Here is a 17766-nt window from a genome sequence, read left to right as displayed (position 1 = left end):
GAACTGAATTGAGAGAGAGAGAGAGACCCACAAAATGGAGTGGAAACAAATCCAATTTTGATAAACTCCCATATCTACTGGGTGTTTCCTATGCCGATGAAGTTCCTTTGAACTGAATTGAGAGAGAGAGAGAGAGAGAGAGAGAGAGAGAGAGAGAGAGAGAGAGAGAGAGAGAGAGAGAGAGAGAGAGAGAGAGAGAGAGACCCACAACATGAAGTGGAAACTGAGCTGCACTTCCTAACCTCCTGTCCAACGTATGACCATATTAGAGATACATATTTCCCTCAGATTACACAGATCCACAAAGAATTCGAAAACAAATCCAATTTTGATAAACTCCCACAAATCCACAGTGTGTTATCACAGCAGCAAGATTTGTGACCTGTTGCCACAAGAAAAGGGCAACCAGTGAAGAACAAACACCATTGTAAATACAACCCATATTTATGCTTATTTATTTTCCCTTGTGTTCTTTAACCATTTGTACATTGTTACAACACTGTGTATATATAAATATATATGTATAATATGACATTTGTAATGTCTTTATTGTTTTGAAATGTCTGTATGTGTAATGTTTACTGTTAATTTTTATTGTTTATTTCACTTTTGTATATTATCTACCTCACTTGCTTTGGCAATGTTAACACGTTTCCCATGCCAATAAAGCCCCTTGAATTGAATTGAATTGAGAGAGAGAGAGAGAGGTGAATATTGAAATATGTTTGTGCATTTTTTCATAATTAACAATTCATGAAAACAGTCTGTGGACATCTTTATCAAATTATATCAGAAGAACATTCCACTGATATAATTTGTGACAATGTATTGCGCAATCATTTCATTGGCGCCCACTAGCGTCCGTGGGAAACAGTGGTATTAAATTTGTCATCTCTCGCCATCCGTATTTCTCCGACGACATATTGTTTGTGAGGAGCAAATTCTAAAAAGCAAACTGGGAAAGAGGATTACAATTTATTTCTCTCTAAACACAAGAAGTATCTGTCATTTAAGATAAAAAATGGGTGAGTTATGATGTGTTTCTAGACCGTATGGTTCATACACGGGACTAGAGAATACTGCGTGTTGGAATAACTTACATGATTGTCAAATCCCCCACTAGCTAGCAAGCTATTGTTATTGTTTTCACCTACAGATTGCAACCTTTTATTGGTACCGTATTATCTAGGTTGTCAGGACGACGTGTCCTTCAAGAAAGTCTACAAATGACATAAGGTGGCAATTTCAGAATCAAACGCCAACTAACTTTAACCTTACATGCATCGCCTGCTAACGTTAGGTAGTTAGCTTTTTTTTGCCTGTCTTACCAGGTTAATATGGAAGCCAGTAGTACGCAGGTTGTTAGATAACTAGCAAAACATGTTAACGCCCGTCAATGTATTAACTCGTTGGCGAGTTACTTACTGAAATGAGCAACCAGTCATATCCCTGTTACTTGCATGTTGACACCTACTGAGAGTTAACTAGGGCGGGTCACACAAACATTGTTTTGTTGACAAGTTAACTTAGCTAACTGGTTAGCGTTACACTAGCTATCTAAGGCTTGTCGTTGCTACAACTTGAGGTTCATAACTGAACTAACTTATCGTTAGCAAAAGCTATCGTTACTCTGTTGAATTTCCGACTGTATTACCGCCTACTGGGAATGCACATTAGTCAGGGGAGGACCATACTCCTCTGTGAATTTCATAAAAATAGTGAACCATTAAAGTTACACTTTTTTAAATATATATATTTTTATATTAAACTATAGTAAATATATTTACGTCACCAAATCATTAATTAACACACACTGTTTTGCAATGAAAGGCTACAGTAGCTTCAAAAGCACTCTTTAGGGTAGCACCCGGGTGTAGCTGGAGGACAGCTAGTGTCCGTCCGTCCTCTGGGGTAGGCTGGGCACATGACATTTAACAATGCTTTTTCCCCTTTTCTCATAAACACTAGTTCATTGAATCTGCTGTGGAGCCCAGTTTCATAATATTACCATATGTTCCCAGCTGATAGTTTTGAAGTAATCACGGAAAACATCTTGCTCAATTATATTGTACTTCCGGCGCCGACAGAGATGGCCGCATCCGCTTCGCGTTCAATTTACATTACTCATCTCATATGTATATACTGTCCTCTATACCATCGACTGCATCTTGCCATCTTTATGTAATACATCACTAGTTACTTTAAACAATGCCACTTTTATATGTTTACAAACCCTAAATTACTAATCTCATATGTATATACTGTACTCTATACCATCTACTGCATCTTGCCTATGCCGTTCTGTACCATCACTCATTCATATATCTTTATGTACATATTCTTTATCCCTTTACACTTGTGTGTATAAGGTAGTTGTTGTGAAATTGTTAGGTTAGATTACTCGTTGGTTATTACTGCATTTGTCGGAACTAGAAGCACAAGCATTTCGCTTCACTCGCATTAACATCTGCTAACCATGTGTATGTGACAAATACAATTTGATTTGATTTGAAAACCTGGCCTTATTTAAGGGTATTTTTCACCCTGCCAGCTCCTCTTCGTTCTATAGTGTTCCGAACATTCTATTGTCATTTTATTGATCTGCGTCACAATGCCTGCGTTGCTATTGATGGCAATGAGACCTGCCCACGTTGCTGGTAGTTAACATGTAAACAACAACATAAAGTCGCTAATGGAACTCTGAGGTCGTCCAGGCCAAGGTGGCGAGACACAGTAGTGATGACACCATAGGCCTTGTTGATCTCTGCACCAGACAGGATGCTCTTGCCAGCGTACTTGGGGTCCAACATGTACGCTGCGGTGTGTATGGGCTTCAGGCAGAAGTCTTCAAGCCTTGTGATGTATTTCATAACTATAGTTTCCTCTGCTTGGAGCAACAGTGAAGTGGGCAGGGCAGTACGGATTTCTTCTCTTACATCTGCAAGCAGCATACATGAGTCTACATGAGTCTGAACATCAGACAGGATGGCATTGTCTCCCTCAATCCGTGCGATGGATACTGCTATAGGTTTCAGGAGTTTCAGGCTGCTTACCACTCTCTCCCAACATACATCATCCAGGAGGATCCTCTTGATGGGGCTGTACATATCGGCAGACTGGGATATGGTAATTTCATGGAGAGACTCCTTCCCCTCCTGGAGACTGTCAAACATGATGACAACACCACCCCAACGGGTGTTGCTGGGCAGCTTCAATGTAGTGCTCTTATTCTTCTCACTTTGCTTGATGAGGTAGATTGCTGCTATATCTTGATGACTCTTCACTTACCTAACCATTTCCTTGGTTCTCTTGTAGAGTGTATCCATTGTTTTCAGTGCCATGATGTTCTTGAGGAGCAGATTCAATGCATGAGCAGCACAGCCAATGGGTGTGTTGTGAGGGTAGGACTCCTCCACTTTAGACCAAGCAGCCTTCATGTTCGCAGCATTGTCTGTCACCAGTGCAAATACCTTCTGTTGTCCAAGGTTATGGATGACTGCCTTCAGTTCATCTGCAATGTAGAGACCGGTGTGTCTGTTGTCCCTTGTGTCTGTGCTCTTGTAGAATACTGGTTGAGGGGTGGAGATGATGTAGTTAATTATTCCTTGCCCACGAACATTCGACCTCCCATCAGAGATGATTGCAATACAGTCTGCTTTCTCTATGATTTGCTTGACCTTCCCTTGAACTCTGTTGAACTCTGCATCCAGCAAATGAGTAAATAAAGCATGTCTGCTTGAAAGGGTGTATGCTGGGCGAGAAACATTCAGAAATCTCTTCCAATACACATTGCCTGTGAGCATCAGAGGTGAACCAGTTGCATACACAGCTCGAGCAAGACATTCATCAGCATTTCTCTGACTACGTTCGTTCCTCCATTGAGTAAAAAAAAACTTCTGATTCCAGGAGGACCATGAGCTGTTGCTATCGATAAGGTGTCTGATTCATAATTTTCACCTCCAATAGAAGTAGAGGGACTTTTGTCCGAGGTTGCTTGTTGTGAGCGCTGAGGGAACTTTATGCACTTGGCCAGATGATTCTGCATCTTTGTTGCATTCACACATGTGATTTGGTACAGTATTTGCAAATGTACACAGCTTTTCCTTCTACATAAGGTGCTGTGAAATGTCTCCACACATCAGATAGTGCCCGTGGCATTTTCCTGTAAAGACGAGAAAGAAAACGAGGAAAAAACACCAAATACAATTCCATGTACAGATAAATAGTTAAGCAGTTAGATTAAACAACTCCTTTGTAAGATAAATGTTTTAAAATGAAACGTGTATGGAAACAGGTGAATTAACACTACTCGGTTAGCAGGCTCAAGCAAGCTAAACCCCACATGGTAGCAAAAACTAACTTAGCAGAAATTAACTAGTTTGAAATTATTTAAACACACTTTGCTGTAGGCTACTACTGAAGTTTACATACGCTAAGTTACCTGTGCCTTTTTAAACGGCTTGGAAAATTCCAGAAAATGATGTCATGGATTTAGACGCTTCTGATAGGCTAATTGACATCATTTGAGTCAATTGGATGTGTACCTGTGGATGTATTTCAAGGCCTACCTCCAAACTCAGTGCCTCTTTGCTTGACATCATGGGAAAATAAAAAGATATCAGCCAAGACCTCAGAAAAACAATTGTAGACCTTCACAAGTCTGGTGGAGGTCCTTGGGAGCAATTTCCAAATGCCTGACGTTCATCTGCGTCACGTTCATCTGTACAAACAATAGTACGCAAGTATTAGCACCATAGGACCACTCAGCTGTCATACCGCTCAGGAAGGAGACGCGTTCTGTCTCCTAGAGATGGAACGTACTTTGGTGTTGAAAAGTGCATATCAATCCCAGAACAATAGCAAAATGACCTTGTGAAGACATGACCTGAAAGGCCACTCAGCAAGGAAGAAGCCACTGCTCCAAAACCGCCATTAAAAAAAGCCAGACTATGGTTTTCAACTGCACATGGGGACAAAGATTGTACTTTTTGGACAAATATCCTCTGGTCTGATGAAACAAAAATAGAACTGTTTGGCCATAATGACCATTGTTATGTTTGGAGGAAAAAGGGAGAGGCTTGCATGCTGAAAACACCATCCCAACCGTGAAGCATGGGGGTGGCAGCATCATGTTGTGGGGGTGCTTTGCTGCAGGAGGGACTGGTGCACTTCACAAAATAGATGGCATCATGAGGGTGGACAATTATGTGGTATCATGAGGGAGGAAAATTATGTGGTTATATTGAAGCAATATCTCAAGACATCAGTTGAAGCTTGGTCGCAAATGGGTCTTCCAAATGGACATTGACCCCAAGCATACTTCTAAAGTTGTGGCAAAATGGCTTAAGGACAACAAAGTCAAGGTATTGGAGTGGCCATCACCAAACCCTGACCTCAATCCTATAGAAAATGTGTGGGCAGAACTGAAAAAGCGTGTGCGAGCAAGGAGGCCTACAAACCTGACTCAGTTACACCAGCTCTGTCAGGAGGAATGGGCCAAAAATTCACCAACTTATTGTGGGAAGCTTGTGGAAGGCTACCTGAAACGTTTGACCCAAGTTAAACAATTTTAAGGCAATGTTACAAAATACTAATTGAGTGTATGTAAACTTCTGACCCCTTTGGAATGTGATGAAGAAATAAAAGCTGAAATAAATCATTTTCTCCTATTATTCTGACATTTCACATTCTTAAAATAAAGTGGTGATCCTAACTGACCTTAGACAGGGAATTTTTACTAGGATTAAATGTCAGGGATTGTGAAACTGAGTTAAAATGTTTTGGCTAAGGTGTGCGTAAACTTCCAACGTCAACTGTATATGCAGGCAAGAGTGTGCAAGGTGTTATTGGACGTGGCAGTCTGTCCACTTGATTACTCACATTTTTCTCTCAACCTGTGTGCACTTAAGTTGTTAACTTTAATTTTATAGGCTGCGTTGTAGGAACCTCACGAAGGCTATAGGGAAAATTATAGTATCATGTAGAGCGTTGGACTAGTAACCGGAAGGTTGTAAGTTCAAACCCCCTGAGCTGACAAGGTACAAATCTGTCGTTCTGCCCCTGAACAGGCAGTTAACCCACTGTTCCTAGGCCGTCATTGAAAATAAGAATTTGTTCTTAACTGACTTGCCTGGTTAAATAAAGGTAAAATAAAAATAAAATAAGAAATATTGAACTGGGTGAATGGAATATGAATCTATCATCCAATATGCTGTAATATAAATAAGGCCATGTGTGTGTGGCCATGCACTTCGCCTGTGATGTTACAATCACACTCCATGGTGCCCAGTCTGGCTGGCTCTGGTGACTCGGGTCAGCCTGGCTGGCTCTGTTGACGCGGGTCAGCCTGGCTGGGTCTGGTGCCCAGTCTGGCTGGCTCTGGTGACGCGGGTCAGCCTGGCTGGTTCTGTTGATGCGGGTCAGCCTGGCTGGGTCTGGTGCCCAGTCTGGCTGGCTCTGGTGACGCGGGTCAGCCTGGCTGGTTCTGTTGACTCTGGTCTGGTGCCCAGTCTGGCTGGCTCTGGTGACGCGGATCAGCCTGGGTGGTTCTGTTGACTCTGGTCTGGTGCCCAGTCTGGCTGGTTCTGGTGACTCCGGTCAGCCTGGCTGGTTCTGTTGACTCTGGTCTGGTGCCCAGTCTGGCTGGTACTGGTGACGTGGGTCTGGTGCCCAGTCTGGCTGCTTCGCGTGCCATGATTGCACAAATGCTGAGTCGGGGAAGTTTGGCCGGCAGTCAGGCGGCTGGTTGGCAGTTCAGGCGCTTCCTGCTAACTCTGCAATTAAATCACCTGAATAAATATGTTTGTTCTGTCTGACAGCTCACTGCTGGAGAGAAGAGCTCTGTCTGTGATAAGCGTGTGTGTGTGTGTGTGTGTGTGTGTGTGTGTACTGCGCAGCATATGCTCCAGTGTATTTTTAACCATGTGTCCGGGAGCTTGTTACACTGGGGCTCATGTACCCCTGTGTCATCACCAAGCGGTATTTCTCCCTGGGATCTGACACACACATCACACACAGTTATGCAACTCAGTCTTACATGCATCCTAAGTTACTGTCTCTGACTATCCACTCACAAACCTAATAAACACACAGCAAAAACACACGCACGCACGCACGCGCATTGACATCCCTGGAAGAGTCTGGTTCCTTGGAATGTGTTCCTTCTCTTGGCAGTGATTTTCCCGGCCGACTGTTGCTAAACTTCATTTTGTTAAATGCCTAACCGTTCCATGACAAACTTTGTGAAAAATAAAAAATAAAGTACTGTTAAAAGATATTGATTAGTAGAGAAGATTTGTAATGAAGATGATTGTTTGTGTTTCAGAGCCGTCAGCCAGTCCAGCGAAGGATAACCACAGGATGAACAGCTACAAGAACAAAGCCCTGAATGTGGAGGAGATGAGACGCAGGAGAGAGGAGGAGGGTGTCCAGCTGAGGAAGCAGAAACGAGAACAACAGGTACACAGCCTAGAGCACCTAGCCTAGAGCACCTAGCCTAGAGCACCTAGCCTAGAGCACCTAGCCCACTGCTAGTGTCTAAACAGGAGACAGGTACACAACATAACCCCCCTGTATAGGACCTAGCCTAGAACACCTAGCCTAGAACACCTAGCCTAGAGCACCTAGCCTATAACACCTAGCCCACTGCTAGTGTCTAAACAGGAGACAGGTACACAACATAACCCCCCTGTATAGGACCTAGCCTAGAACACCTAGCCTAGAGCACCTAGCCTAGAGCACCTAGCCTAGAGCACCTAGCCTAGAGCACCTAGCCTAGAGCACCTAGCCTATAACACCTTGCCCACTGCTAGTGTCTAAACAGGTACACAACATAACCCCCCTGTATAACACCTAGCCTATAACACCTAGCCTATAACACCTAGCCTATAACACCTAGCCCACTGCTAGTGTCTAAACAGGTACACAACATAACCCCCCTGTATAACACCTAGCCTATAACACCTAGCCTATAACACCTAGCCTATAACACCTAGCCCACTGCTAGTGTCTAGACAGGAGACAGGTACACAACATAACCCCCCTGTATAACACCTAGCCTATAACACCTAGCCCACTGCTAGTGTCTAGACAGGAGACAGGTACACAACATAACCCCCCTGTATAGGACCTAGCCAATAACACCTAGCCTATAACACCTAGCCTATAACACCTAGCCTATAACACCTAGCCCACTGCTAGTGTCTAGACAGGAGACAGGTACACAACATAACCCCCCTGTATAACACCTAGCCTATAACACCTAGCCCACTGCTAGTGTCTAGACAGGAGACAGGTACACAACATAACCCCCCTGTATAGGACCTAGCCAATAACACCTAGCCTATAACACCTAGCCTAGAGCATCTAGACAGGCGAGAGGAGGTCAAAGGGCCACAGCGCACACACTGCTGTGTTGTTTCTCTCCTGTATTTGGCAGCTGTTCAAGAGGAGAAACGTTGACATGTTGAACGAGGAAGGAGTCATGTTTGAGAGTCCACTGGTCGACTCGTATGTCACCTCCACAGCCACAGAGGAAGGAGTCCTAACTAAAGACCTGGTAGAGATGCTCTTCTCAGAGGACCCAGAGCTCCAACTCGCGACAACACAGTCATTCAGGAAACTACTGTCCAAAGGTACCAGGCTGTTCAGTGAATATTACCTGCGTATGGCCGTGCACACTTAGTCCTGCTGGCCCTCCTGGGGGACCCTCAGGCTGCTGGCCCTCCTGGGGGACCCTCAGGCTGCTGGCCCTCCTGGGGGACCCTCAGGCTGCTGGCCCTCCTGGGGGACCCTCAGGCTGCTGTCCCTCCTGGGGGACCCTCAGGCTGCTGTCCCTCCTGGGGGACCCTCAGGCTGCTGGCCCTCCTGGGGGACCCTCAGGCTGCTGGCCCTCCTGGGGGACCCTCAGGCTGCTGTCCCTCCTGGGGGACCCTCAGGCTGCTGGCCCTCCTGGGGGACCCTCAGGCTGCTGGCCCTCCTGGGGACCCCCCCTGGCCCTCGGTCTGCAGGCTTTTGCTCCAAGCCCAGCACTAACTCAGATGATTCAGCTACCTCCCTCTAGGGTGGTAAAGGTTGAGTCTATGGTGCTAATTGTTACACTATTACTCATATAGTCTGTCTGATGTGTTCCAGAACCCAATCCACCTATTGACGAGGTCATCAACACCCCAGGCATTGTAGAGAGGTTTGTAGAGTTCCTGAAGAGGAGCGTCAACTGCACATTACAGGTGAGACCTTTTGAAATATTAGGAACCACTCTTTATTGGTAAAATATAAAAAGTTAACCTAAAATGGAGAATGGCCAGACTTAAATAGCTAGTAAATCATTGTGGATATATTGTCAATTATTGCAATCTACAATAACATTTCTGTCATTGAATGTTTATTTTATTTTTTGTATTAAGTTTCATTATCAATAACAATGTGTCGTTTTAATAAAGTGTCTGTCTGTGTGTAGTTTGAGGCAGCCTGGGCCCTGACCAACATAGCATCAGGTACATCCATGCAGACTAACATAGTAATCGAGGCAGGAGCAGTACCCATCTTTATAGAACTACTCAACTCGGACTTTGAAGATGTTCAGGAACAGGTAAAGCCCGAAACCCTGTACACACAAACAGTCAATGGAACAAAAATGTATTACAAGACCGTCTATAATTTATACCTACTTTCTCTCTCTCTCTCTTCGTTCTCCTCTCTGCCAGGCGGTGTGGGCGTTGGGTAACATAGCAGGGGACAGTCCAGTGTGCAGAGACTATGTACTCAACTGTAATATCCTGCCACCACTGTTAATGTGAGCGCACACAATCACACACTACTGTTTATGTCTTGTTTATGTCACACTACTGTTTATGTCTTGTTTATGTCACACTACTGTTTATGTCTTGTTTATGTCACACTACTGTTTATGTCTTGTTTATGTCACACTACTGTTTATGTCTTGTTTATGTCACACTACTGTTTATGTCTTGTTTATGTCACACTACTGTTTATGTCTTGTTTATGTCACACTACTGTTTATGTCTTGTTTATGTCACACTACTGTTTATGTCTTGTTTATGTCACACTACTGTTTATGTCTTGTTTATGTCACACTACTGTTTATGTCTTGTTTATGTCACACTACTGTTTATGTCTTGTTTATGTCACACTACTGTTTATGTCTTGTTTATGTCACACTACTGTTTATGTCTTGTTTATGTCACACTACTGTTTATGTCTTGTTTATGTCACACTACTGTTTATGTCTTGTTTATGTCACACTACTGTTTATGTCTTGTTTATGTCACACTACTGTTTATGTCTTGTTTATGTCACACTACTGTTTATGTCTTGTTTATGTCACACTACTGTTTATGTCTTGTTTATGTCACACTACTGTTTATGTCTTGTTTATGTCACACTACTGTTTATGTCTTGTTTATGTCACACTACTGTTTATGTCTTGTTTATGTCACACTACTGTTTATGTCTTGTTTATGTCACACTACTGTTTATCTACTACTCCACATATAAAGATAGCTCATGGTTCCTCTTCCCCGGTTCCTCTCCAGGCTTCTGACTAAATCCACCAGACTGACAATGACCAGGAATGCAGTGTGGGCTCTGTCTAACCTGTGCAGGGGGAAGAGCCCCCCACCTGTATTTGAGAAGGTAACATCCAACCCTATATTCATTTAACATCTCACGGTAGTAGTGCTGCTCTAAGATCAGTGTTGCCGTTGATATCGTAATTAATAAGATTACATGGACAGGGGGGGGACCTGATCCTAGATCAGCATTCCTACTGTGACACACTGTATGAATAAGGCCCCAGGTATCTGAGACGCTGTATGAATAAGGCCAAACGGTGTTTGAGACTCTGTATGAATATGGCCCCAGGTATCTGAGAGGCTGTCTGAATAAGGCCCCAGGTATCTGAGACGCTGTATGAATATGGCCCCAGGTATCTGAGACGCTGTATGAATAAGGCCCCAGGTATCTGAGACGCTGTATGAATAAGGCCCCAGGTATCTGAGAGGCTGTATGAATAAGGCCCCGGGTATCTGAGACGCTGTATGAATAAGGCCAAACGGTATCTGAGACGCTGTATGAATAAGGCCCCGGGTATCTGAGACGCTGTATGAATAAGGCCCCAGGTATCTGAGAGGCTGTCTGAATAAGGCCCCAGGTATCTGAGACGCTGTCTGAATAAGGCCCCAGGTATCTGAGAGGCTGTATGAATAAGGCCCCAGGTATCTGAGATGCTGTATGAATAAGGCCCCAGGTATCTGAGACGCTGTATGAATAAGGCCCCAGGTATCTGAGACGCTGTATGAATAAGGCCCCAGGTATCTGAGAGGCTGTCTGAATAAGGCCCCAGGTATCTGAGAGGCTGTCTGAATAAGGCCCCGGGTATCTGAGACGCTGTCTGAATAAGGCCCCGGGTATCTGAGACGCTGTCTGAATAAGGGCCCAGGTATCTGAGACGCTGTCTGAATAAGGCCCCAGGTATCTGAGACGATGTATGAATAAGGCCCCAGGTATCTGAGACGCTGTATGAATACGGCCCCGGGTGTCTGAGACGCTGTACGCTGTATGAATAAGGCCCCAGGTATCTGAGACGCTGTACGCTGTATGAATAAGGCCCCAGGTATCTGAGACGCTGTACGCTGTATGAATACGGCCCCGGGTGTCTGAGACGCTGTACGCTGTATGAATACGGCCCCGGGTGTCTGAGACGCTGTACGCTGTATGAATAAGGCCAAACGGTATCTGAGACGCTGTACGCTGTATGAATAAGGCCAAACGGTATCTGAGACGCTGTCCGAACCGCTACAAACTTATGTGGAAAGGGCAGATTGTCACGAACACGATGGTGTTTTGCACTGCGACCCCCCCCCCCCCCCCCCCAACAAGTGGTGCACTAATATATAGGCGATGAGGTGTCATTTGACCCTGTTTGGGTTCAATGGAGCTAATCTGTAATGCTGTGTTAGGCCCGTCTGTTAGCTAGCTAGCTAGCTGATGGGTTTTATCTGCTATTGACTCTGGCCGGCCAGAACACACAAAAGCCCCAGTGACTCACAGACTGAGCATGTGACCAGGGGACAGTATGTGACGAGGCAGGAGTTTCTCTCACCCTGTCAATCTGTCAATCGGCTAAAGTGTTATTGTTCTCTTCAGCTCTGTTTCTCTATTGGCATTAATAGAAGAAGGACAGGAAGCCATTTTAAAACTACTTCAAATTCACTCAAGGTGAAGGACCAGCTCTTGGCTGTGTCCCAAATAATACACTTAGATGGTTCCCTTGGCATTAATATAAGAGGGACAGGAAGCCAATTTAGAACTACTTCAAATTATCTCAAGGTGAAGGACCAGCTCTTGGCTGTGTCCCAATACACTTAAATGGTTCCTTTGCCTGTCACCTTTCCCTTACAGTACTGGGATGTTACAGGGTCAGAGAGGGCAGAGTATTCAGCCCTGTCAGTAGTGCTAAAGGAGAGAGGGCGTGTTCGAGTATCAGTTTCTCTTATCGAAATCATTGACTTAAGCACAGAATGCATCCCTACGCATTCTACAAAGAGGATATCAGAGTTCAGAGGTGTGATGTCATATCAGAATGAGAAGACCGATTTTCAGAGGTGTGATGTCATATCAGAATGAGAAGACCGATTTTCAGAGGTGTGATGTCATATCAGAATGAGAAGACCGATTTTCAGAGGTGTGATGTCATATCAGAATGAGAAGACCGATTTTCAGAGGTGTGATGTCATATCAGAATGAGAAGACCGATTTTCAGAGGTGTGATGTCATATCAGAATGAGAAGACCGATTTTCAGAGGTGTGATGTCTTATCAGAATGAGAAGACAGATTTCAGAGCGTGAGGGGAGGTCACAATTCTGTTTGTACCCTTGTTTACGTGGATAAGCTTTTTAATTAAACCTATTTGAAACATGCCATTAACACTGTTATTATCCTGGCATTTAAATATTATTTAGGTTATTACTTATAAATATTAATCAACAAATTAAGAAATGTCACATTGGAGAGGATCTGTCCCATTTTTGTGTTGACACAACATTAACCGACTCAGAATAAAGATATTCAGTGCATTCGGAAAGTATTCAGACCCCTTGACTTTATCCACATTTTGTTACGTTACAGCCTTATTCTGAAATGGATTAAATAGTTTATTTCCCTCATCAAATCTACACACAATACCCCATAGTGACATCACAATACCCCATAGTGACATCACAATACCCCATAGTGACATCACAATACCCCATAATGACATCACAATACCCCATAATGACATCACAATACACCATAAGGACAAAGCAAAAACAGATTTGCAAATGTATATAAAAATGTACTGATATCACATTTACATAAGTATTCAGACCCTTTACTCAGTACTTTGTTGAAGCACCTTTGGCAGCGATTACAGCCTCGAGTCTTCTTGGGTATTATGCTACAAGCATGGCACACCTGTATTTGGGGAGTTTCCCCTATTCTTCTCTGCAGAACCTCTCAATCTCTGTCAGGTTGGATGTAGAGCGTTGCTGCACAGCTATTTTCAGGTCTCCAGAGATGTTCGATCGGGTTCAAGTCCAGGTTCCCCATGAGCAAAACATTTAAACAGCCCCCCCTCGTGATAGTAATGTTCTGCCCATCTGCCATGGGGCGCAGAGAAAATGTTTTTGTTTTAATGCGAGTCAGCTGCAATTCTACACGTTTTGCCATGGGGTTGAGGCAAATGTTTTTAAGATAACTGGTCATCAATGGGCCCCACCACGGTTGGTAGTTTGACCATGCTTACTACAAGTTTAGATTAGCCGCTAGAGAGCATGTAGATTAATTTAGCAATCCTCCTGCCAAAAAATTGCTGCCATGGGCTAATTGAGTGACTGCACAACCATATGTAGAAATTGGGCCTTCAAAAGGGTATAGACTATCCCACTGTCTGTGCCCCTGTCCCACTGTCTGTGCCCCAGGTTGTAAGTATCTCGATCCCCCAACTGTCCCCCTGCCTGGCTATCTCCCAGGTGTCTCCCTGTCTGTCCTCTGTCTCCCTGTCTGTCCTCTGTCTCCCAGGTGTCTCCCTGTCTGTCCTTTGTCTCCCAGGTGTCCCCTTGTCTGCAGGTCCTGTCTAGACTGTTGTTCAGCAGTGATTCAGATCTGTTAGCAGATGCCTGCTGGGCTCTGTCCTACCTCTCTGATAGAATACACTAAATGTCCCCCTGTCGGTCCTCTGTCCCCCAGGTGTCCCCTTGTCTGCAGGTCCTGTCTAGACTGTTGTTCAGCAGCGATTCAGATCTGTTAGCAGATGCCTGCTGGGCTCTGTCTTACCTCTCTGACGGACCCAACGAGAAGATCCAGGCTGTTATCGACTCCGGCGTCTGCAGGCGCCTCGTAGAGCTGCTCATGTAAGTGTGTGCGGGTGCCTCGTAGAGCTGCTCATGTAAGTGTGTGTGCAGGCGCCTCGTAGAGCTGCTGGTGTGCGTGCAGGGGCTTCAGGGGCCTCAGTGTAGTGACTTTTGAATGTTCCCTCTGTCAGGCACACGGACTACAAGGTGGCGTCTCCTGCTCTGAGAGCAGTGGGGAACATCGTCACAGGAGACGACATCCAGACCCAGGTGGTGTTGAACTGTTCAGCCCTGCCCTGTCTGCTCCACCTGCTGAGTAGTCCTAAAGAATCCATCCGGAAAGAAGCCTGTTGGACCGTCTCCAACATCACCGCTGGCAACAGGGCTCAGATACAGGTGAGGTCCAGACTTTACACACAGACATACATCACCGCTGGCAACAGGGCTCAGATACAGGTGAGGTCCAGACTTTATACATCACCGCTGGCAACAGGGCTCAGATACAGGTGAAGTCCAGACTTTAACGTGTCGCAGTCAGCCATTTCGAAAAATTTCTGCCCTGCTAGAGCTGCCCCCCCGGTCAACTGTAAGTGCTGTTATTGTGAAGTGGAAACGTCAAGGAGCAACAACGGCTCAGCCGCGAAGTGGTAGGCCACACAAACTCACAGAATTGGACCGCTGAAGCGTAAAGGGGGGGAAAAATAGTCTGTCCTCGGGTTGCAACACCCACTACTCAGTTCCAAACTGACGCTTGAAGCAACGTCGGCACAAGAACTGTTCGTCGGGAGCTTCATGAAATGTGGTTTCCATGGCAGAGCAGCCGCACAGAAGCCTAAGATCTCCATGCGCAATGCCAACCGTCGGCTGGAGTGGTGTAAAGCTCGCTGCCGTTGGACTCTGGAGTAGTGGAAACGTGTTCTCTGGAGGGATGAATCACGCTTCACCATCTGGGTTTGGCGGATGCCAGGAGAACGCTACCTGCCCCAATGCATAGTTCCAACTGTAACATTTGGTGGAAGAGAAATAATGGTCTGGGGCTGTTTTTCATGGTTCGGGCCCCTTAGTTCCAGTGAAGGGCAATCTTAACACTACAACATACAATGACATTCTAGATGATTCTGTGCTTCCAACTTTGGCAACGGTTTTTTGAAGGCCCTTTCCTGTTTCAGCATGACAATGCCCCCATGAACAAAGCAAGGTCCATACAGAAATTATTTGTTGTGATGGGTGTGGAAGAACTTGACTGGCCTGCACAGAGCCCTGACCTCAACCCCATTGAACACCTTTGGGATGAATTGGTAGCCGACTGCGAGCCAGGCCTAATCGCCCCAACATCAGTGCCCAACCTCACTAATGCTCTTGTGACTGAATGGAAGCAAGTTCCCCGCAGCAATGTTTCAACATCTAGTGGAAAGCCTTCCCAGAAGAGTGGAGGCTGTTAATAGTAGCAATGTTCCAACATCTAGTGGAAAGCCTTCCCAGAAGAGTGGAGGCTGTTATAGCATCAATGTTCCAACATCTAGTGGAAAGCCTTCCCAGAAGAGTGGAGACTGTTATAGCAGCAATGTTCCAACATCTAGTGGAAAGCCTTCCCAGAAGAGTAGAGACTGTTATAGCAGCAATGTTCCAACATCTAGTGGAAAGCCTTCCCAGAAGAGTGGAGGCTGTTATAGCAGCAATGTTCCAACATCTAGTGGAAAGCCTTCCCAGAAGAGTGGAGGCTGCTATAGCAGCAATGTTCTAACATCTAGTGGAAAGCCTTCCCAGAAGAGTGGAGGCTTTTATAGCAGCAAAGGGGGGAGGGGGACCAACTCCATATTAATGCCCATGAATTTGGAATGAGATGTTCGACGAGCAGGGGTCCACATTCTGTTTGTCATGAAGTGTATCTTTTTACTCAAGTATGTAATTGAGTACTTTTTCCCCAACACTGCTTATAGGGATTAATAGCTCAAATGGCCCCAAAAACACACACAGGCAAGACGAAACGCTATTAGACATTTGTAGCAAATGGTTGTGTACCGTCTGTATTCCTACTGAGGCAGCGGGGTGTAGAGCGTGAGACATCTCAGACACACGTTGGCTAGCTACAACATGTTGTACAGATGTCCAACGAGCAGGTGTCCACATACAGCTACAGTTCTCTACAGTTACATAACACAGACTGGTACAGTTCTCTACAGTTACAGATGCATAACACAGACTGGTACAGTTCAGAGACTATACAGATCCAAAGGGATCTTCAAGAGGTACGAGGTCTTTTCTTTAGTCTTTAGTTTGAATAAAGGACATGGTTTTGTGCTGCTCTCCAGTTTAGTAAGACATCTCTTATCTTTCTATCTAATACTGTTCCCCCTCTCCTCCTCTCGTGTTCCCCCTCTCCTCCTCTCGTGTTCCCCCTCTCCTCCACTCGTGTTCCCCCTCTCCTCCTCTCGTGTTCCTCCTCTCCTCCTCTCGTGTTCCTCCTCTCCTCCTCTCGTGTTCCTCCTCTCCTCCTCTCGTGTTCCTCCTCTCCTCCTCTCGTGTTCCTCCTCTCGTGTTCCTCCTCTCCTCCTCTCGTGTTCCTCCTCTCCTCCTCTCGTGTTCCTCCTCTCCTCCTCTCGTGTTCCTCCTCTCCTCCTCTCGTGTTCCTCCTCTCCTCCTCTCCTCCCCTCGTGTTCCTACTCTCGTGTTCCTCCTCTCGTGTTCCCCCTCTCCTCCTCTCGTGTTCCTCCTCTGCTCTACTAGACGGTGATTGATGCCAACATCTTCCCTGTGCTGATCGACATCCTGCAGAAGGCAGAGTTCAGAACCAGGAAGGAAGCAGCCTGGGCCATCACTAATGCCACCTCTGGAGGAATGCCTGAACAGATCAGGTATAAAGTCACACCCACATCACCAGGACAGATGAGATATGACCTACACCTCTCACCTGGACAGATGAGATATGACCTACACCTCTCAACTGGACATATGAGATATGACCTACACCTCTCACCTGGACAGCTGGTATACTTATAGTGTAGATAGGAGAGTTTAACCAGGAACGAGGTGGCTGGGGTTGTTGTTTTGGTATTGAACTGTTATTGCTTTCACCTATAATCGTTTCAGATCAGAGATTGACCGTGGGAGGGGTCAAGAACCCTGGTCATGTCGGAATAGGAAAGAGGGAGGGGTCAAGAACCCAGGTCATGTCGGAATAGGAAAGAGGGAGGGGTCAAGAACCCTAGTCATGTCGGAATAGGAAAGAGGGAGGGGTCAAGAACCCTAGTCATGTCGGAATAGGAAAGAGGGAGGGGTCAAGAACCCAGGTCATGTCGGAATAGGAAAGAGGGAGGGGTCAAGAACCCTGGTCATGTCGGAATAGGAAAGAGGGAGGGGTCAAGAAGAGGTGGATTGGTGTTAGTTGTTCTCTCCTACTCGTGTGGTCTGAGA

At 45.4% G+C, this 17766-nt stretch overlaps 1 protein-coding gene across 10 annotated transcripts in view; it reads left to right on the top strand.

The window, feature by feature from the left end:
• Positions 1-877: 877 nt before the first annotated feature.
• The window catches only part of kpna6 (karyopherin alpha 6 (importin alpha 7)), a 33518-nt gene continuing 16629 nt past the window's right edge, over positions 878-17766 (top strand). For 7 of the 10 annotated variants that reach the window (XM_090209416.1, XM_090209413.1, XM_090209414.1 and 4 more), the window contains exons 1-9: positions 6631-7458; positions 8438-8633; positions 9133-9227; positions 9458-9589; positions 9705-9793; positions 10554-10653; positions 14249-14412; positions 14544-14748; positions 17080-17207. In XM_090209416.1, the coding sequence (XP_090065542.1) occupies positions 7300-7458; positions 8438-8633; positions 9133-9227; positions 9458-9589; positions 9705-9793; positions 10554-10653; positions 14249-14412; positions 14544-14748; positions 17080-17207 (1268 nt within the window). In that variant the 5' untranslated portion in view covers positions 6631-7299. Of the gene's footprint in view, positions 1026-6630; positions 7459-8437; positions 8634-9132; positions 9228-9457; positions 9590-9704; positions 9794-10553; positions 10654-14110; positions 14226-14248; positions 14413-14543; positions 14749-17079; positions 17208-17766 lie in introns of those variants that run through there. The other 3 variants (XM_090209420.1, XM_090209422.1, XM_090209421.1) reach the window with 3 other exon arrangements.

Source organism: Oncorhynchus mykiss, chromosome 18 (genome assembly GCF_057628025.1).
Source record: "Oncorhynchus mykiss isolate SJ-2025 chromosome 18, ASM5762802v1, whole genome shotgun sequence".
Lineage (NCBI taxonomy): Eukaryota > Metazoa > Chordata > Actinopteri > Salmoniformes > Salmonidae > Oncorhynchus > Oncorhynchus mykiss.
Note: the sequence above shows the minus strand (reverse complement) of the source record. Positions and strands in the feature narration are given on the sequence as shown.